The sequence below is a fragment of the Danio rerio genome, chromosome 13 (genome assembly GCF_049306965.1).
Source record: "Danio rerio strain Tuebingen ecotype United States chromosome 13, GRCz12tu, whole genome shotgun sequence".
NCBI classification, from domain to species: Eukaryota; Metazoa; Chordata; class Actinopteri; order Cypriniformes; family Danionidae; genus Danio; species Danio rerio.
In genome coordinates, this window is record NC_133188.1 from 11,257,501 (window position 1) to 11,279,354 (window position 21,854).

Genomic DNA, 21,854 nt, shown 5'->3' on the forward strand with positions numbered 1-21,854 from the left:
AAATAATTAATGGACATTGGGGTAATGTATGACACAGCTAAAGAATATCAAAGGGATTATTTTCAATAGGCCTGTTTACACTAGATATAATGCTGAGTGATGATTTTGTAGCACAATGACTTCTTAAATTTCAAAAGGGAAATTTGATTTCTCAATTTATGGCTTATTTAGACATAAAATTTTGTTGTAAAGCAACAACTATAAATAAAAATTTCTTGGCTAAATGGCATTACTTTAGCCACAGTTGATCATTTTAGAGAATGAATTGGCTTTTTACAGCATTTCAATTGGGTTCAAGTCAGGACTTTGATAAAGCCACTCCAAAACTTTAATCCAGAGGCTGACTTACACTTGTATTGTGCTGAATAATAGGGGACTGACTTCATTCATCTGATTGAGGTGAATAAAGGCAGGTGCTTTTGAATTATAGATGATACCATTTCCCTTTCACAGTTGTGGCCCCTGCTGTATTTTTTTTCCATGCAAGATTGGATTTTTGTTTTTTACTTTTCATTAGAAAAAAAAAATCTAGAATTGAAATTGCCAGGAAGTTGACAAAAAGGTCTAAAACCATAATCCACTCCAAAAGAATTTTTTTTTTTATCATTAACTCAACTTCATGTTGTTTCAAACTTTAAATTTTTATCTTATGTTAGGCACACGGTCCCACTTTATATTAAGTTTCCTTAACTACTATGTACTTACATCAAACATAAATACAATGTACTTACTGTGTTTATAATGTATTTGAAAACACTTGTGGTGATTTTGAGTTGGGATAGACGTTGGGTTATGGACAGGTTTGGTGGTATGGGTGGGTTTATGGGTGGGTTAAGGTGTAAGGGATGGTTAACAGTGTATTAACATATGTAGTTACAAAAGTTAATTACAGATGTAATTACATACATGTATTTAATCAATAAGTACATTGTAACAAACTATTAGTTCCTGTGTAAGTACATATAAGTTAAGGCCACTCAATATGAAGTGGGACCCAGCACACAAATATTTTGAATCCATTGAAAGTAAATTCGGCGAAGCAGTGGCGCAGTAGGTAGTGTTGTCGCCTCACAGCACGAAGGTCGCTGGTTCGAGCCTCGGCTCAGTTGGTGTTTCTATGTGGAGTTTGCATGTTCTCTCTGCGTTCGCGGGAGTTTCCTTCGGGTGCTCCGGTTTCCCCCACAGTCCAAAGACATGCGGTACAGGTGAATTGGGTTGGCTAAATTTTCCGTAGTGTATGAGTGTTTGTGTGAATGTGTGTGTGGATGTTTCCCAGAAATGGGTTGCAGCTGGAAGGGCATCCGCTGCGCAAAAACTTGCTGGATAAGTTGGCGGTTCATTCCGCTGTGGCGACCGCGGATTAATAAAAGGACTAAGCCGACAAGAAAATGAATGAATGAATGAATGAATGAATGAAAGTAAATTCAAATAATCATATGAAACTTCAGAATGTGCATATTAAAATTATATGAATTTAGCAGTTACAATCAAAATGTTGTGAACAGTATTTATTTTTAAGGTTTTTGAATTTTGGCTTTTATTCACACATAAATGGTAATTAGCACATATAAACAAAGGCTCAAAAATACCTCTTTGACAAGAACAAAGGTCTCAAATGTCAAGAAGATCTTCTTGAGCTTCTGTGACCAGACGTGAAAGTTTCCATTTGGATCAATATATTTAATTCATATAAATACGATTTTTGAAATCTCTATCAACTAACCAAGTTTTGGATGAGTGGAATTCAAATAAGACTAAAGTTTTTAAGTGCTTTTAAGTTTTTAAAATTTGGTAATTTAATAGCTCTATTTAAAAAAACCATATACTGTAACTATAGTAATTTTTTTCTACTAAATGTGTGCATATTTCATTCTGATTCTATTTGATTAAAATTGCAAAACACAGCCGAGTCCTGGGGGCGATATGGTGGCTCGGTGGTTACCACTGTCACCTCACCGCAAAAAGGTCACTGGTTCGAGTCCTGACTGGGCCAGTCGGCATTTTTATGTGGAGTTTGCATGTTCACGTGGGTTTCCTCTAGGTGCTCCAGTTTCCCCCACAGTCCAAGGACATGTGGTACAGGTGAACTAAATAAACTAAATTAGCCGTAGTGTATGTCTGTGCTTTTGAAAATGTTTAAGTGTTTCCCAGTACTGGGTGGCAGCTGAAAGAGCATTCGCTGCGTAAAATATATGCTGATTAAGTTGGCGGTTCATTCTGCTGTGGCGACCCCTGATGAATAAAGGGACTAAGAAGAAGGAAAATGAATGAATGAAAGAATAACAACAGAGTTGAATGGCCATAATAGTCCCATGCTTTTAAATATGTGCACTTCTGTTAGCAACTTTCAACAAACAAACTCGAACTTTCTGATAGCAAAAACAGAACTTTACTTCATTACTTTCAAACTTTAAAAAGCAACGTTTTCACTGCAGTGTAAAAACATTTGTTCTCTCGCTTGCTGGATAAATTGAGGAAGACGCCTTTGAGGGCAGTCGATTAACTTGTACACAATTAAAGGCAATATTACAGAAAAACATGAGAATTGTAGGCTAATGACTTCATAAAATATGACAACAGATATTCAAAGCTGAATTCTAAAATAGCAGTAGACACTAAATAACATGACAAATTCAATTTGAATCATCGTAATAACCATTATGACCAGTTATGATCCATATAACCATTATGAGTTATAGAACTCTAGTATTAATTGTATTGGAACAACATGAGGATAAGTAAAACCCCTCCTAAATATGTTCAAAAAAAGATATTATTAAATCAAAAATATTTGAAATGTTCACTCATACATTCTTACTCTTACAGTGTCTTCACCCGCTCTCCCAACCATCGACCTCAGTGTTTTTAGAGCCGGTCTGATCGCTGGATTTAAACGGTGAGTAACCAAACAAACTCTCAGCATGCGAGTGTGTGCGCAAGTAGTTTTTTTTCTGCCTTTTGGCTAGACACAAACTCATTCGTCACCTCATGCATATGGACACAGTCATCTCAAGCCCAATTACAACATGCAAAGAATGCAAATCGAGTCTGTCCTTTTTGTTTCTTCCCCTTTCTATTCGATGCTGAAAGACTACTAACTCACCCGAATGCCAAATGCTCACATTGAAATTTCACCGATCAACATCGCTGTCACCATTTCTTTAGTTCTTTTTTTTTTTTCTCATTCCATCAAACAATCACCTCATTCCTCACACATACTCATAAACCTGTCATGCCGTTTCATTTATCACGTCATTTTCTGCTGGTATCATTTAGTGCACTCAGTAAAATCTGTGGCATCATGCTCAATATTTAAGGAGCAGCTCTGTTTTTAACTGGGATTTGAGCGAGGAGGCTGTAGGGCAGCAGATGCTTCTGTCCTCTGTATTTAGCAAAGCATTTAGATGTGAAAGCAGAGCAGGGAGGCTGCCGGCAGCGATGGATGTCAGCTTTGTAATTGGGGTTGTCAGAAGGGTAGAGGGGGCTGTCGGGGCCTTGTCTCCTTACTGACCTGCTCTTGTAATAGTCAAGGTCAGGAGATAATTTAATCATTAAACAATGCTGAATCTTTTTTCCTTTCCTCGTCTAGTGCTGTCCGTCGACAACATGCGCTACCAGCACTGCATTCTGATTTCTAAATGTGTAGATGGATTGGATGTGCATTTGTGTACATGCGACCATTGAGGAGTTCGTTCAAATGAAATTTCTGTCATTTATTACTCACACTCAAGCAGTTGTGAACTTATTTGAATGGCTTTCTTCTTTTGAACACAAAACAAGATGTTGTGAGCAGGGTAGCCACGGGGTCTTTAAAAGTCTTAAATTTCAAAAGTTACATTTTAGGTCTTGAAAGTCTACTGAAATATTGTGTTGCAGATGTTAAATCTTTTTTAAGAGGTCTTAATTATTCTTTAATTTTTAAAATTAAAATTAGTTCATGTATAGCTGCTCAATTTGGCAACTAACACTCATATAATCACCAACAATTTATCTCAATAAAACCTTTTATTTAAAAATTAAATAGCATTTTTAATTCTATTTAAGATAATGTTTTGATTACATTCTTTACAGTAGCATTTGTTTAAGCTTTCCGCGTTTATTTACTGCTGAAGATCCTGTCCTATATTTTTTATTATTAAATAATTGTTATTGTATTAAATGTATTAAATTATAATAATTTTTGATAGGGCAAGTGGAAATCTTTTCCAACTGAGAGTTTCGAAAACAAATCTTTAGCATTTAATCCTGTATAAGGCTACAATTTCATTCATAAAGGTCTTAAAAACGTCTTAAAGAGTCTTAAATTTAAGTTGGTGACACCTGCAGAAACCCTGTGTGAAAAAAAGCAGGACAAAAAAATACAGTGGATATTAATGGCGGTTTGTCCCAGGATATCTTCATTTGGGTTTAACAGAGGAAAGAAACTTGAAACAGAGGAAAGAAACTTGAGAAGAGACTTGAGAAACAAGAGATTTGGAACAAGTGGAGGATGAGTAAATTATGACAGAATTTTCAGGTTTGGGTACCTTTTCTAAAGTTTTTAAAGCACAGGAAACACTGTAAATATAGTATGATGATGTTAGAATGAAATAAATTATATTAAATTGTTATAAATAATTCTGAATTATCTACTATACTACATCTACTATAATCCTTAAATATATTTTAATTCAGTTTGGAGTAGGCATGAGCTAGTTTCAGTTTCTGATGGTATGATAACCTTGGATAAAAATATCAAGGCATTTCTGTATTGTGATTACTGCTCTAAAAAAACTTTTTTTTAAATGTCTGGGTTAAAAACAACAACCCCCCCCCAATTGAACATAATTATTATATTTTAGGAAACATTTATACTATACTATTTTAGAGCAGAATTAACAATCAATTAAATAATTAACTATAACCCCCAATTTGTTTTAATAACACAGATTTCTTTACAACCCATTGAAAACACTTTAACACTCGTACATACACATAGGAACTGTAAAACAGAACATTTTAGCAGTTTTAAAACCTTGACTTTTCCAAACCACAGTAAACCGGTCATCGTCCCATGCCTAGTTTAGAATAAAGAGTTTTTATTTAGCAAAGATTTATTACATTGACCAAAATGACAGTGAAGAGAATTGTTAAAAGAGATTTCAAGCTAATGCTGTCAGTTTTAATTTTGTGTTTATCAAAGATTTTTTTAAACAATTTTACAGTTTAAAAACATTATTGATTGATTTTTTTTTTATTGATTTAGTTTGGCAGGGACAGTGTATATTAATTAACATTGCTGCAAACTCAATTTTTCATCCGTTGTTCCTACAGTACATTACAGTAATAATGTAAAAGTAAGAAATGTTGAAAATGATGCTGCGGTCACACTAGTGTTTGAGCTTGCGAAATTCTTTTGTATGGTGCTGCGAAAATGGGCAGGATTAAACAAGATGATTAGACATAAAAAAGCGATTGTTCCATGTTTTAAATTTCTGTCCAGAACATGGACCAATCACTTACTTTTTTAAATGCCTAATCATCTTGTTTAATCCCGCCACTTAAAGGTTTTTAAAAATATTTCTTTTTAAATATGTTCAAATAGAAAAGCAGTTTTAAATTGTTATTTTTCACAATATCATACCATAGGACAGACTGCAGACTGTGAGCCAATGGGACTTTTATAAAAACATGAAAAAAACAACAACTCTTACCCAACTCTTAATTGTAATTGTAATTGTCATTACATTTTTTTTGTTCCACTTTAAGATAGTTTGTTGACTTGAACAGTTCTTTTTGGGTGCAATATTTAAAAATTCTAATGAATGATTTATAAAAAGATTAATTGGGTTACAAGATATTGGAATCTGGTCCCTGTCTGGCTGGCAGCTGTTAGGGTGCAGTATTCTGTTTTAGTTGCGCTTGAGATGTTTTCATCTGTCTGCATATATGAGTCATCTGTGATCTTCTACTGCCCCCTACAGGTTTCAGAACGTGGAGAACATGGCGAAGGTAAGAGCAAATCCAAGAAAAGTTTTATTTAAAGATAATGGAAAAGAAATGTAGTTAAAGTGACATGCTTATCTGTTTTTTACAGATCACAGAACTTCTCTATAAAGACGCCCGCTTTGCTGCTGATGGCCATGATGCTTCCGGTGCGTTAATAGTATATATTTTTACACTTAAATGGATAGTTCACCATTTACTCAGTCAAGTGCTTTTAAACTTTTATGAATTTCTGTGCTCACATAACAAAATATTTTGAAAAATTATTGAAAAAAGTACAAACAAAAAGCAACAAACTACTAATAATACTGTGCAAGTCAATTGCTGTTTTTCTCCAACATTTTTCAATATACAGTTGAAGTCAGAATTATTAGCCCCCCTTTGATTTTTTTTTTTTTTTTAAGTATTTTTTAAAAGTATTTGCCAAATGATGTTTTACAGAGCAAGGAAATTTTCACAATATGTCTGATAATATTTTTTTCCATTGGAGAAAGTCTTATTTGTTTTATTTCAGCAAGAATAAAATCCATTTTTATTTTTTAAAAAAACATTTTAAGGTCAGAATTATTAGCCCCTTTAAGCTATATGTTTTTCAATTGTTTACAGAATAAACCATCATTATACAATAACTTTCCTAATTTCCCTAATCTGCCTAATTAACCTCATGGACCAAGTTAAGCCTTTAAATGTCACTTTAAGCTGTATAGAAGTGTCTTGAAGAATATCTAGTAAAATATTATTTACTGTCATCATGGCAAAGATAAAATAAATCAGTTATTAGAAATGAGTTATTAAACTATTATGTTTAGAAATGTGTTTAAAAAAATCCTCTCTCTTTTAAACAGAAATTGGGAAAAAAAATAAACAGGGGGGCTAATAATTCTGACTTCAACTGAATATTCTATTGTTCCTCTATTCCAGGGCTGCCCAAACTTTTTTTTATGAAGGGCCAAACTTAAGGGCCGAAGGTTAATATACCAAACTATTGCATTAAAGCTGCTATGTTTGTTTTTCTAATTTATTAATATTTTAACTTTTTATAAAAACTTCTTACATTAAAAGCATAAATAAACACAATAATTAACAGAATAGTGTTCAATGCTGAAAACATGAGCTGCGCCTGCCTTTGCTTTGATTTGCTCGTTAGTGTCTTCTGTATTGTCCTCTGTCTTCGAGTGACAGTACTTACATTTTTAAAATTAATTGGTGCACAGCTTTTAATTGAAACATTTAATTTTACTTGACTTTTTTTATTTTGTAGCTCAACGATTAAACAAACAAACCTAAGGTTATGTTAAATAAGAAATTACTATCTCTGTTGAAGGCATTCAATCTAAATCTCGTCTCAAGACTCCAGTGAGACTCAAGTCATGCTTTAGTTTGAATAATAATAATGATATTGTCATAGACTGATATTATTTCTGTAATATTAACTATACATTTGTATAGTTAATTGTATATTTTTACAAAAATACTTTAAGACAAATCACATTCTATTTCTGAATAATTTAAAGGATTTTTTTGGGAGGAAAGGAACTAAAATGCTTTGTTTTATACTAGTTATTGTACACTGAAATACTAGTTTATAATGTTTGTAAATGTTTTAATGTGTTATATTTCAGTACAAAATAATAATTACTTTATTAAGTTTTTGTTTTACATTCTTCAGGTGATACGAAGTACAGACGTTTCGGCACAATGCCTTCCTCAGTGTGACACAATCCTCTCACTCCACCCTTTTATCCCACAGTCAGCCACATTACGTCATTAGTTAGTAATAGTTAAAAACTATTTCATTTCAATATGCTATTCATTTAAATAGCATTTAAATAAACTTTTCATTTCAATATGCTATAATTAACCACACAAGCAATATTTACCTTCACCTTTAAAAGCAATATTTTACTGGAAAATACCTAATCAGTTATCATCATTCACTTATTCATGTCTATATCAATGCAATGAAATTCGACAGTCGGAAGTGAGAGGATTTTGTCACACGCTGGGGAGGGCATTGTGCTGAAATGCCTGAACAATGTAAAATAAAAACTACACAAAGTAATTATTTAATGAGTGTGAATCATGTCCTTCTGAAAAATATCATTGACTAGATTAACGCACCAAAAAAAGCACTCAATACTCAGTACAAAATAATAAACAAAATGTACCCAAATTAATGTGACTTGAAATTGATATGCGCAAACAACTTTGTGTTTTGTTTTTGTCCTCAACAATGCAAATCAGGTGACATTTATAGTTAGGTTTATTTTCTGGGAAATATGGTAACACCCGTTCTGGTGCTGTACATGAGACAAAACAGGAATCCGTATTCTTGTAAACCTTTATACCTGCATGTCCTGTAAACTGATTTCTCCACCAGCATTGTCTGTCTGTCTGTCTGTGTGTGTTTATGCGGGTCTGTTGGGAAAGGGATGGAAGTGATGGAGTTCATCCTGACAGCTTTGCTTTGCATTAAGTGTGTGTGTGTGTGTCTGTTTGCTGACTCTGCGCTGAGTGAACAGAGCTGCGGCGAGTGTTTGCCGTCTCGCTGCACTGGTACAGGCCTCCGCGCTGGTGTCCGAGCAGGTGGGAGCGATGGAGACCGTCTCTCTGTCTCATTCCATCAGCATACACAACGCTGGTGTGTGCGTGAGGCTGTCAGCTGCCAGCTTAACACAGGCTTCAGTCAAGAGTGGGGCAAAGCTGCCAGAGTCAGCACAACACACGCACACACACACGCACACACACACACACACACACACACACACACATGGTTTAAGAGCTGAATTGCAAAGTTTTTATTTTTTGATCTTACTGAAGCTCTGTTTATGAGACTCTGATTATGGATTTATTTATAACAGAAAGTGATGAAAATGGTTCTTCTCTCCTTTTGCAGAGAATGTGGGCTACTTCCTTTACAATCTGATTGATTCTATGAGCGAGACGGAATTGCAGAGCAATGAGGAGAAGATAAGAGAGTATTTTGGCCTTCTCAAGAGCATGGTAACTTTTTAATCACCATCACTGTTTGTTAAGTAGGCCTTAGGGTGCTTTCACAGCTAGACTTTTGTTTCAGAACCTGTCTTGTTTGCCCAGTTAGTACGGTTCGTTTGTAATATGTGAATCCAGCAATCGCGCTCAGATCCGCACCAAAACAATTGGTCTGAGATCGCCTGAATGAGGTAGTCTCGGCTCGATTGAAACGAACTCTGGAGCGAATCAATTGTAGTGAGAAAGCAAAGGAACCGAGCCCGGCTATATCACAGTGTATTATGGATATGTAATTTGAAGAGAGAATTATGAGTAGGACCTGAGGTCATTCCAGACATCCCAAGTCTCCCGAAAGTGAGACTCCCGGATGACCGCAAACGAGTGATAATCTCCAGGTAATCTTGCGTCTCCCTTCACTCTTCAGACACTCATCGCTTTTTAGACACATCATGCGCACCCTGTCAAACAATACCCCCGCTCAGGTGTCAGGAGAGGTGGTGGTTTGGTGGTGTTTGACAAGGTGCGCGCGACGTGTCTGAAGAGTGAGGAGAGATACGGTGGGGAGGGGTGAGAAGGGTGCGCGACGTAGTCTATTTGAGGACCGGGAGGGAGACGTGAGATTACCGGGAGATTATTACTCGTTTGCGGGCATCCGGAGACTCCCGAAACTTCCCGCCCTACTCATAATTCTCTCTTCATATAGCCGTATGCCTAAAACACAGTGATATAACCGCGCTCGGATCGTTTGCTTTCTCACTGCAATCGATCCGCTCCAGAGTTCGTTTCAATCGAGCCGAGACCACCTCATTCAAGCGATCTAGGAGCGATTGATTTGGCGCGGATCGATTGGTGGTTTCACATATGCCAAACGAACCGCCCTAACTAGGCAAACAAGACAGGTTTTGAAACAAAAGTGTAGGTGTGAAAGCTCCCTTAGTTATTTTGGTCCATTTAGAAACTTTGCAGTGTGAAAGCAAACCACAAAGAGCAACATTGTAACAATTTTAATCCCTGATTCGAAACAACTGAATCGATTCACAGGTGTGAAAGCACCCTTAAGGTAGGGATGCACAGATATGGATTTTTTGTCGATAACCAATATATTAGCCGATAAATATAAATATTTCAATGTTATGTTCTTAAACAGTGAACAGCTGATATTATTTTTCAAACTTCATAAAAGTTTGATCTGATCTTATTATCTGAATAGTCAACTTTAAGCAAAAAAGCAATAATTTCAAAATTGCAAGGTGATTATATAGACCTATATTCATGATTTCACATAATCAGCATGCCAAAAACTAATAATTTCCTTTTCTTCGCATAGAAAATTAACATGCAACTTGACTGTTAAATAAAAATAATAAGGTGAATAACAAAATGGGATTTAATTAACAAACAAGTCAAATAAATATATTTTAAATAAAATGAAAGAACTAAGAACTGAAACCAGCTCAAATGTTCTTGAATAAAACGTGTTACAGTAATGTATATACAAATATTTGATGTCCAAAAAGGCGTTTTGAGAGGTGTTTTGACAGTTCAGAGCCAGCATACAAGCGAAAAGCTAAATACAGACAAGGTGCGTCCCAAATGGCATACTTATGCACTATTCTACACCATTTTGTAGTATAAATAATGTAAGTAGTGCGTTTACACTGAAAACTCTAAAAATAACAAGTACATTTTAAATACCCAGATGATGCACCCAATGCACCCAAAGCTTTGCTCACAGAGCAAAAGGGGCAGAGATATCGGGCACACATGTTGGATAACTTTATTTATTTTGGATTGTGAAAGCAAAATTCTCCTACGAGAGGGATTATTCCACCTCCGGATGGTGAATGCAGTTATACTCATGGCAGGTATTCTTATGTAGTTTAGTCATTTATTTCACTAAAGTCTCAATTGTCAAACGTCATCAGGGATACGCATTGAATTTCCACTTAGTAAAATAACCATTAGTGTTCCATTTGGGACGACACCACATACATATACTATGCTGTTGAGTGTGTAAGTGCATAAGTGTATAGTGTGCCATTTGGGATGTGGTGATAGTATTACTTTAGAAAAAGCGGCATAAATTCATCCCATTTGGTGTCTTTAGATTCTTTTGAACACGTGTAGGTGCTGCTTGTCAATCAGACAATGCTTCTATGTTTGTTCTAGCTGTCAATTGCAGGAAAATTTAATGATGAGAGGTTTGTGATAAACCACTGTGAGTTTGAAACTAACTGCAGGCGCTGTGTGATGCCCGTGCACACGAAGCGGAGTCCGTCCAATTTTGATGCAACGCGTAAGCATTGAGAACAGATGACTTCATGGCGAGCGCAGTGCATAATATAAAGACAGAATGTGGCGGATGGTTGAGAACCCTTATGCTGGATTTAGTGACTGGTGCTCGTCTTAACTGCTGCTGTTTGGAGTGCTGTGAAGGCTCTGTTGGCTCATTCCCTCGTGATAATCTTTATAAATTTACCGATCAAACTGAATACAATCTTATATTAACAACACATGGTAGGCAACACGTTGATTTTATATATTTATATATATATATATATATATATATATATATATATATATATATATATATATATATATATATATATATATATATTAATTTCCTTTTCTGCTTAGTCCCTTTATTAATCCGTCGTCGCCACAGCGGAATGAACCGCCAACTTATCCAGCGCGTTTTTACGCAGCGGATGCCCTTCCAGCCGCAACCCATCTCCGGGAAACATCCACATACACTCATACACTACTGACACTTCACCTGTTCCGCATGTCTTTGGACTGTGGGTTAAACCAGAGCACCCGGAGGAAACCCACACAAACGCAGGGAGAACATGCAAACTCCACACAAAAACACAATCTGACCCAGTTGAGGCTCGAACCAGCGACCTTCTTGCTGTGAGGCGACAGCACTACCTGCTGCGTCACTGCGTCGTCTGATTTTAACGAATCATGTTATGATGTTTACACATGTAATATTTTTCCTTAGGTGATTTATACTAAAATACAAAATGACACTCTATCAAACATATCTACAATGATAAGGAAAATAATTACTTACTGAGTTATATACTTACAGCAATACCACACAAAGAAAGGACGGACTAGAATAAAAATAAATTAATAAACAATGTGAGGTAAGCTCTGTTATACTGTGCAAGTTCAACCTACATATGCTCGAGGCAGGCAGTTTTGTACAATGACGTAATCTATCGGCATGGAGATATCGGCCTAATTTTGACATTAGACTGATAAGGATAACATAAAACATTGCATTTATCTGCCGATAACGATATGGCTGCCGATATATTGTGCATCTCTACCTTAAAGTGATAAAATGGATATTAAAAGCATTTATAATGTTATTAAAAACATAAAACTTTTTTGGAAAAAGGTTGTTCCTTTTGAAGTCTTTCACCAAATAATTCTTAAAAATTATTTACAGTTAAAGTGTATAATTAATAATAAGGGATATTAATATTATTAATTAATAAATTAATAATAATAATTTAAAATGCTTCATGAGTACCACATTAATGTATTAAGCAATTTCTTAATCCAACCAGCTGTAAGGCGAGTCGAAACCTTACAAACTTTGATTTGAAGCAAAGTAAATGAGAATCCGAGAAAAAAAAATCTAAGGTATAGAACTTAATTTCCATTCAATCATGAAGGAAAGAACTACTGTCCCATGAAGCATTGTGAAAGGCACTGTCGACTGTTGTGCTCTGTTTAGCTTATAGGCTAAGCTAGCTGGCTAATTAAAGTTTTTCAGAATCAGAAAGAGCTTTATTGCCAGGTATGTTCACACATACGAGGAATTTGTTTTCTTGACAGAGCTTCTACAGTGCAATAGAATTACAGAGACAGGACAAAAAAAAAGATAATAAATATATTTTCAAAATAGAAGTAAGTAGGGAATGCAAATATACTAATTGACAAATGTATGCACAGCTATATTAATATTTACAATGTTATATGTGTAACTGTTATGTGCAAATTGGCATATAAAGTGTGTTGTTAAATAAGTGTATATGTTTATAAAAAGCGTATAGCAAGTAGTGATGTTGGTTTTACAATGTTTTTTATTGAATACAAGAGAAATAACATCACTGCATTGAAAATACAATAACAAAACTTAGGAAAGAGAAAGTCTTTTTTACAAAGCCTTATCATTAAGAAAAAGATTATCATAAGACACCTTTTCTTCTTCTTCTTCTTCTTCTTCTTCTTCTTCTTCTTCTTCTTCTTCTTCTTATTGTTATTGTTATTATTATTATTATTATTTTCATTTTATTATCATTATTATTATTATTATTATTTTCATTGTATTAATATTATTATTATCATTTTTATTTAATTATCATTATTATTATTATTATTATTATTATTATTATTTTTAATTTTATTATTATTATTATTATCATTATTATCATTTTTATCATTATTATTATTAAGAATAAGTTAAGAGATTCAACAATGAACAAAATTTCAGCAAGGAAAATATTAAATGTAGGTATTGTCTTTAAAAACTAATTTTTGTGTATAAAAAATTGTACAATGTTACAATTTTAATGTAAGTTAACGATAAGATCAGGAGTATGATTGCTGCCAGACAAGTACAGAAATATATCTATTATAGACAAATTTAAATGATATTTAAACAATGTAGATAAATATTAAATCATGTTATCCCAAATAAATTGAACATAAATGCAGTTATAGAATAAGTGAAATAAAGTTTCTTCCTGTATACTGCAGAAAGTGTACAAGTTAGATATATGCTAGCTGGCTAATTTATTAGCTTATTGTTCATTGTACATTTAATAAAGATGACAATACTCAAAAAGCAAGTCATGCTTATTATTATTATCATCATCATCATTATGATCATCATTATTATTATTATTATTATTATTATTGTCATCATCATCATTATTATTATTATTATTATTATCATTTTTATTATCATTATTATTATTATTATTACACATTTAGAGTTTTATTTACTTGCTATACAATGTAATATTAAGTAAAGCAAACAAAACACCACATGGAAGCTGTACAATGCTATAGACTGTGATTATTGTTCTTTTAATAGTGTTTTGCAATACTGTTTATTTCATGTCTTACGTTTCTTTCAGAACATCAACATCTCTGTGAATATTTTCAGAGGAATCAGGAACATTCTGGAGTCCCACCATGTTCCAGAGCTTGTCAAGGTATTTTGTTTAATTAGCATTGGTTTTTGATTTTTACAATGCTCATACCTGAGATTGCTGTCTAGTGGACAATGGGTGAAATAAAAGATATATAGAGATTTATAAATCAACTGCCTATAACACACACTTACAGTGCTCAGCATATATACTGTACACCCCTCACAAATCTCTCTTTTAAATGTATATTTTTAATAGGGAGCTTTGCAATATTATGTGTGTGCATATACATTAGATTAGTCAGTACTGAAGCCAAATTTGGAGCTTATTAAATAAAATAACTTACGATAACGGTCCAAAAACTAGTACACCCAGATTAATATGTTAGAGAAAAATATTAAATACAAATTTACAAAGAGGACAAATTGTAAAAATTTTGTTGAAATTTTGTAGGTGGTAACTTCTTTTTGCAATATTTTGCTTGAATTTAATTGTATTATCTTTCAATTTCTAAATATGTTTGGTGACTAAAATATTATTGTATTAAATACCTGTTTAAAAAATCTGTTATGTTTAAATGCACTAAAATACATTACCTATATTCACTGAGAAATGGATAAAAAAATATTCGTTTTAAAAAGGGGTGTACTCAGTTATGCCGAGCACTGTATATTAACTACATTACAACACCCTTTCATCATGGTAATGTCAAATCTGAGTTGTTCTGGTAAGGTCTGTAATAATACTGTTAATAAAGCAGCTTATTCTTGTATACCTTTTAGGAGGCTCTTACTCTTGTGGATAAGACGGATGATATGACTGAGGTGATGATGTTTAGAGTAAGTGTGTGCATTTGGTTTATTTCTACCGAAAGCTCAATGTATCAGATGTGTCAGTCAGCTATTCTCTTGTTTGCAACAGAGTTCTGAGGGAAGAATTTCCGCCTTGGTGAAAACACTGGCAGAGCAAAAAGCTGAGGGCAAACCTGCCCATTTAACCCTCAAAAAACTCATCAACGTCCTGAGTATTGAGGAGGTGAGGTTGATTCTTGTATCACTATCAATGTGTGCTGTTCGTGTTCAATTCAAATTTTCATTTCTATAGCACTTTTACAATGTAGATTAGCATAGGAGTTCTAGTAAACTGAAACTGTGTCAGTCCAGTTTTCAAAGTTAAAGTTCTGTTGAAAGTCAAAACACTGAAGAGCAAATCCATCAATGCGCAGCTCCACAAGTCTTAAAAAAAAGCAAGCCAGTGGCGACAGGGGCAAGGAACAAAACTTAACCAATTGACAAAAGTAAAGGAAAAAACCTTAAGAGAAACTAGGCTTAGTTGGGCTCAACCATTTCTTCTAGTGTTCTGGATTGTTGGGCTTTTATTTCCATTTATAGAGATCAACTGATGTAATAAATGTAATAACTGTTAACAAAAACACATTTTTAATTATGTCAATTCTCAACATTACTATTTTACTGTTTGTTTTTGCAAATAAATGCAGACTTCAGCATAAGAAGCTTTCAAAGCTTACCAAAGCAAATTTTTAAAGTTTACTAGTGCTTAGTAAAAACCTATGTACTGAAGCCTATAGTTAAAGGGATAGTTTACATTAGAAAGTTTGTAAATTTACTGTAAATTCTTGTCTACAAGTTTATTTTTGAAGTTTAAAATTATTTAAGATTAAATTAGTTAGTAGTAATTACTTATTTGCTGCCTTCATGAGTGTAAAAATAAATAGTCTAAGTTCTCTTCTAGTGACCAGGGTATCCGCAGCGTCTCAATGTCCTAAAGTTCAAAAACAAAATTTTAGGCCTTAAAGTCTGAAATTAGCTGAAATGTTGTCTTGTTGGTCTTAAAATATTTTAATATTTAAGACCATGTGTTTTATTTTATTAATTTTCTTCTTGTTTATGCAAAGCTACCCAATCGATCCAACACAGATACAATTACCAACAATACATCTCAATAAAACTTTTAGAAAAAAAAACTTTTTTATAATAGTCTGTTTGGTTTATTAAGTTTTTTTTTTTTTTTTTTTTGTATGTAAACAACAACAAACGTCTGCTTGTTTTGACATTATTTAAAATGTGTGACTAAGAAATAATTATTTACAATTATTTTTTTTTTATTTTGGATGAGGCAAGTAAAAAGTTGGGGCAAGTTCTGCTGGACCATTAAAAAAAATCCTTAGCATTTAGTTATAGTTAAGTCTGAAATTTCATTCTTGATGGTCTTAAAAAAAGTCTTAAATTTGACTTTGTGAAACCTGAAAAAATCCTGAGTATCTTTTAGCTATACAAAAACAATCCATCATGTTGTTACTTATAGCAACTGAAGTCTTGGGCATTTGGAGAAAATAACTTGCTCTCTGAAAAATGAAATAAAATAATATTATTTGTAACTTTTTCTCTGTTTTCAGAAACTGGAGCAAGCTCTCGATCTGAAATCTAAATATGAGGATGACATGACGCCTGCTGCTTATGCCACTCTCATCAATCTGTGCTGTCGACATGATAATGCTGAGGAAGCTCTCAAACTGAAGATTGAGATGTGAGTTGGACATTTCTCTTCATTAAACAAATCTATTTTGAAGGAAAGGAAAACAGTTAACCGAGTAATTAGAATAAGCATCATTCACTTGCTCCCATATACGAATTATTTACTCACTCACTGGAAGACTGTAGAACATGAAATGTAATTCACAAACTGGATGACAAAGTCTTAAAAGTCACAGTTCACCCAATATAGTTATGTTATTGGAAAGTTTTAAAAAAAACTATGCAGGCTAAACAAAAATCAGACTGATTGTAATTACTTTTATTGATTAAATTGATGATTAATAATCACATGACTTTGAAAACATCACACAGAAGGATTTATATCATGACAGTTGACTGACGTCATGAGGGGAGTAATTAAATGAGGTATTTTCACATACTTTCAGTTGTAGCAGCAAGCAACACAGAGCCATGTAAACATGTAAACATCAGTTAAATCTCAGAATCAATCTTCAATTTCATGTTTGCACATAAATTGTGTGGGAAATGTTTTATTTATGGGCGACACAGTGGTGCAGTAAGTAGTGCTGTCGCCTCACAGCAAGTAGGTCGGTGGTTTGAGCCTTGGCTTGGTAAGTTGGCGTTTCTGTGTGGAGTTTGCATGTTCTCCCTGCGTTTGCGTTTCCTCCGGGTGCTCCGGTTTCCCCCACAGGTCAAAGACATGCGGTACAGGGGAATTGGGTAGGCTAAATTGTTCGTAGTGTATGGGTTGCAGCTGGAAGGGCATCTGCTGCGTAAAAACGTGCTTTAATAAGTTGGTGGTTCACTCCGCTGTGGCGACCCCAGATTAATAAAGGGACTAAGCTGAAAACGAATTAATTTTTTATTTATTTATTTATTTTTTGCTTATAGTGTCACTGAACTATAGTGCTGTGTAGTAAACGCTGCTACATCTGGAAGCAGGTGCTGGACATTTACAACTGATTACAGAACCAACTTTACTGACAAAATGCTCACTTAAGGTTGATTTATACTTCTGTGGTTGCATAGCCGTCGTTAGCGCCTATCAAAAAATGTAGCTACACGTTGTGACGACGTGTAGCGCACTCTCTGGAATTGGCCGGCTTGGTAGCACTGACATGTGGGTAGGGAACCCGCTGAGCAAGTGTTTACAAATATCAAGTCACATGAAGGAGCTCCCTTTAGAAACCTTTGTTTCGTGTTTATGATTATAGTTGTTGCACGTCCGCCGGTTCCCACCTCAGAATGAGCGAGTTTGAGCTAGTGGTACATTAAGATAAAAAACAAAAACACTCGTGAAGAAACTTGACACAGAGGAACATAAAATCCCGCTGCCAGCTTGCGGTTTGGAAGTTTTATTGCAAAGCAACACAAACAGCACAAAGAAATATAAAAGCATGACTACAAGCAAGGCATACACTGTGGGTCACGCCGATCATATGATGCAGAAGTATAAACCAGCCTATAGAGGTTTTGTTTCGTTTTTTATCCAATTTTCAAAAAATTCAAAAAAGTATTTTCTACACAAGTAAACAAATTTTGTCTTTTCCAGAAATAATGTGTTGTGTTTTTTCTTAAAACAAGCAAAATAATCTTCCAATGGGGTAAGCAAAATAATCTTATTTCAAAGAAAAAACAAGATTATTTTGCTTACCCAATTGGCAGATTATTTTGCTTGTTTTAAGGAAAAACTCACTTAATTTTGACATATTATATTTGAAAACAAGACAATATTTTTTATTAAACAAGACAATGTATTTATGCTTCTTGATTTTTAACTCTTTTTTTTTTTTACTTAAACTTTCAGTTTTTTGATATCATGGTAAATCAACAATGTTAATAGCAGAATTCCTCGAAATTGACTTGGTTCAATGTGTTTAACATGTTTGGTAAATATATTAAACAAAATAAAAAATTACAGAGTATAAATAGGTACACACAAACAAACACATATATGAATATACAGATATATGCATGCAGAAACCTGTAGATAGGCATAAAAGGGGGAAAACTATATACATAATGTCAGAGAAGTACATAAATAAAAAAAGTGCCTAATCAAATTATTGTAAAACAGGTCAAACAGAAAGAAAAGATCACCTATATCTTAAATCATCTTAATCATTTCTCCTGCTTCGTTAAATTAAATCACTCAAGTTTTAATAATGGAGATCAAATTTATTTGGTTTCAATGAAGAATTGTTGAAATCTTTGCTCTGTTATAAAGGCAGTGAATTGTTCTAGTCGAATAATGTCTATAAAATAGTATAACCATTGCTGAATTGACAGGAGATTATGAGGGAACTGATGATTGTTTTTTTTTTTTTTTTTTTTTTTTTTTTTTTTTTTTTTTTTTTTTTTTGCAGCTGTTAATCCTGAGAAAAAAAGTTTGTTTTTGATTCAAAGTCAGGGTTAGTAAAGAATCATCATTCAATAAGAAAAGACAAGGTTGAGGATCAGTAGTGGTGGATTTTAGCAATTTAAAAATATTTTGACTTGAAACAAGTAAAAAAAAATAACAAATATTTTTGGCAATTCGCATGAAAACCTGTAATTTCAATTAAACTTGTGAAGTAAAACAGTCAGTCTGTGCAAGTTGAAAGTTGCCAGGATATAACATCAACAAAAGACAATTAAGTAGTAGTAGTAGTCATAAGAGCTTTGGACAAGATGAGAGTGTAACAGAAAATAATGACAGAATTCGATTTTCTGGTGAACTATCCCTTTCAATAGCAAAACATTAGCAGCACATAGAATGGCACTTAATTCACTTTCCAACTTGTGTTTACTGTTTATCTTTATTTATTTATTTATTTTTTTTTTTTGTTTTGTTACATTTAAGGGCTCGCAAGGACTCTGAGGTGGCGCTGGATGCTCAAAAGTACATCGCCTTGGTCCGAGTGCTATCAAAACATGGCAAACTGGAAGGTTAGTGTCCATCCGAAAGCTTTAGCTGAAATGATTGCAGACGCCCTCTTATTTTCAACCAGACTGGATTAATGAAATAATTCAGTTTAGTTTGTCACAAATAATGTGGGCCGTCACATTAGGTGTTCCTTCTCTCACATTTGAAACCACTTAGGATGTCAAAGTACCAATGAGAATTTTTTTTGTATTGCTTCACTATCAAAAGCTTGCCACTCGCTTAATTAGTTACTTAAAGGCGGCGTGCCGATTCAAACACGGCCATGGAATACCTATCTCTGCGGGTCCGAGACACCTGTCCATCCACACAGGGACATTAATCAGCCATTATCTGAATTCCACGGTGGATTTCTCCATGCCCATGTAAGACGCAATTACAATAAAAGTGTTTCCTGTTTGCTTTGTGCACACAGTGATGGTGAAAATACACGCTCCGTCTCTTTTTTCACGATGCGTGTCACTCTTTTGCTGCCCCCACCCTCTCGCTCGGACTCATCCTGTCACCGAGCGAGGGAAAATTACAGGACCGGCTGCACTTTAACAGAATTACCGAAATCCGTCCTGATACTAATGGCATATCATGTCGGGGAAAGTGCTCGAGTATTTCACACACACACATGCACATTTGCATGTGAATTCAGGCGAAAGTGTGATGAGGGAAATGTGTGTGTGTGTATGTATATATGTGTGTCCATCAGAGCGAGCCGGTGGCCATTAGCCTTGCTCGGAGCTTGTCATTCACATTAACACACCTCAGCGCCCCGTCCTGCTTGCATCAGTGCTGCCACACGATCCGCTTGAAGATCATGACTCGTGGCACCGTAACGTAACCGGCTGCCTAGCTTTTATCTGAAACGCCTCTTGTTTCTTCCTCCATCTACCTCCTTTTTTTTCTAATTTTTTTTTTTTCCGTCTTCACTCAAGTCCTCACATTTGTTACCGAGGCTGGAAAAGTCAGTTCACGGGCTGGCAGAAGGCCGCAGAATGAGCTGGAGGATTAATGGGCTGTGTGATATTTGTTTACCTCAGTTGTATATGGTATCAGGCAGCGGGCCGGGGATGCTCCGCTGCTCGCCATCCATTCAGGCCCATTTACTACCGGCGGCTGATTGGGTGTGATTAGTGGTTCTGTCAGAAGAAAAGAATTTGAGCTGTCTTCTGCTGTCACAGAGCATTCTCATATGGCTGAAGTTCAGCTCTGTTGCTGTTTGTTGACCAGCGATGTGTGAACCGTGCTCTTTGTATGACCAGAGAGTGGTCTAAGGGGCTTCATTTGGAGACCACATGTCTGCAGTGAAAGCGGGTAGATCAAATTTTCACCAGTTAATGTGAGTTGCGTGTCATTAAAAACCATAGCGAATGACAACAACTCTGCTGAAGTCTGTTCTAAAACGAAATCGAGTGACAAAGCTAATGACAACAACTCTGCTGAAGTCTGTTCTAAAACGAAATTGAATGATAAAGCGAATGACAACAACTCTGCTGAAGTCTGTTCTAAAACGAAATTGAATGATAAAGCGAATGACAACAACTCTGCTGAAGTCTGTTCTAAAACGAAATCGAATGACAAAGCGAATGACAACAACTCTGCTGAAGTCTGTTCTAAAATGAAATCGAATGACAAAGTAAATGACAACAACTCTGCTGAAGTCTGTTCTAAAACGAAATCGAATGACAAAGCGAATGACAACAACTCTGCTGAAGTCTGTTCTAAAATGAAATCGAATGACAAAGCTAATGACAACAACTCTGCTGAAGTCTGTTCTAAAACGAAATTGAATGATAAAGCGAATGACAACAACTCTGCTGAAGTCTGTTCTAAAACGAAATCGAATGATAAAGCGAATGACAACAACTCTGCTGAAGTCTGTTCTAAAATGAAATCGAATGACAAAGTAAATGACAACAACTCTGCTGAAGTCTGTTCTAAAACGAAATCGAATGACAAAGCGAATGACAACAACTCTGCTGAAGTCTGTTCTAAAATGAAATCGAATGACAAAGTAAATGACAACAACTCTGCTGAAGTCTGTTCTAAAACGAAATCGAGTGACAAAGCGAATGACAACAACTCTGCTGAAGTCTGTTCTAAAATGAAATCGAATGATAAAGCGAATGACAACATCTCTGCTGAAATCTGTTCTAAAACGAAATCGAATGATAAAGCGAATGACAACAACTCTGCTGAAGTCTGTTCTAAAACGAAATCGAATGATAAAGCGAATGACAACAACTCTGCTGAAGTCTGTTCTAAAACGAAATC

The 21,854-nt window shown here is 34.6% G+C and overlaps 1 protein-coding gene across 2 annotated transcripts in view; it reads left to right on the top strand.

Annotated features, from left to right (window-relative positions):
- The window catches only part of lrpprc (leucine-rich pentatricopeptide repeat containing), a 124,211-nt gene that overhangs the window by 26,184 nt on the left and 76,173 nt on the right, over positions 1 to 21,854 (top strand). For both annotated transcript variants that reach the window (XR_012388563.1, NM_001142592.1), the window contains exons 14-22: positions 2,827 to 2,896; positions 5,964 to 5,991; positions 6,077 to 6,134; positions 8,882 to 8,988; positions 14,136 to 14,213; positions 14,933 to 14,989; positions 15,072 to 15,185; positions 16,567 to 16,697; positions 19,509 to 19,594. Coding sequence is in view for 1 of the 2 variants with exons in the window: in NM_001142592.1 (NP_001136064.1) it covers positions 2,827 to 2,896; positions 5,964 to 5,991; positions 6,077 to 6,134; positions 8,882 to 8,988; positions 14,136 to 14,213; positions 14,933 to 14,989; positions 15,072 to 15,185; positions 16,567 to 16,697; positions 19,509 to 19,594 (729 nt within the window). In the remaining variant the exon portion in view is untranslated. The remainder of the gene's footprint in view (positions 1 to 2,826; positions 2,897 to 5,963; positions 5,992 to 6,076; positions 6,135 to 8,881; positions 8,989 to 14,135; positions 14,214 to 14,932; positions 14,990 to 15,071; positions 15,186 to 16,566; positions 16,698 to 19,508; positions 19,595 to 21,854) is intronic.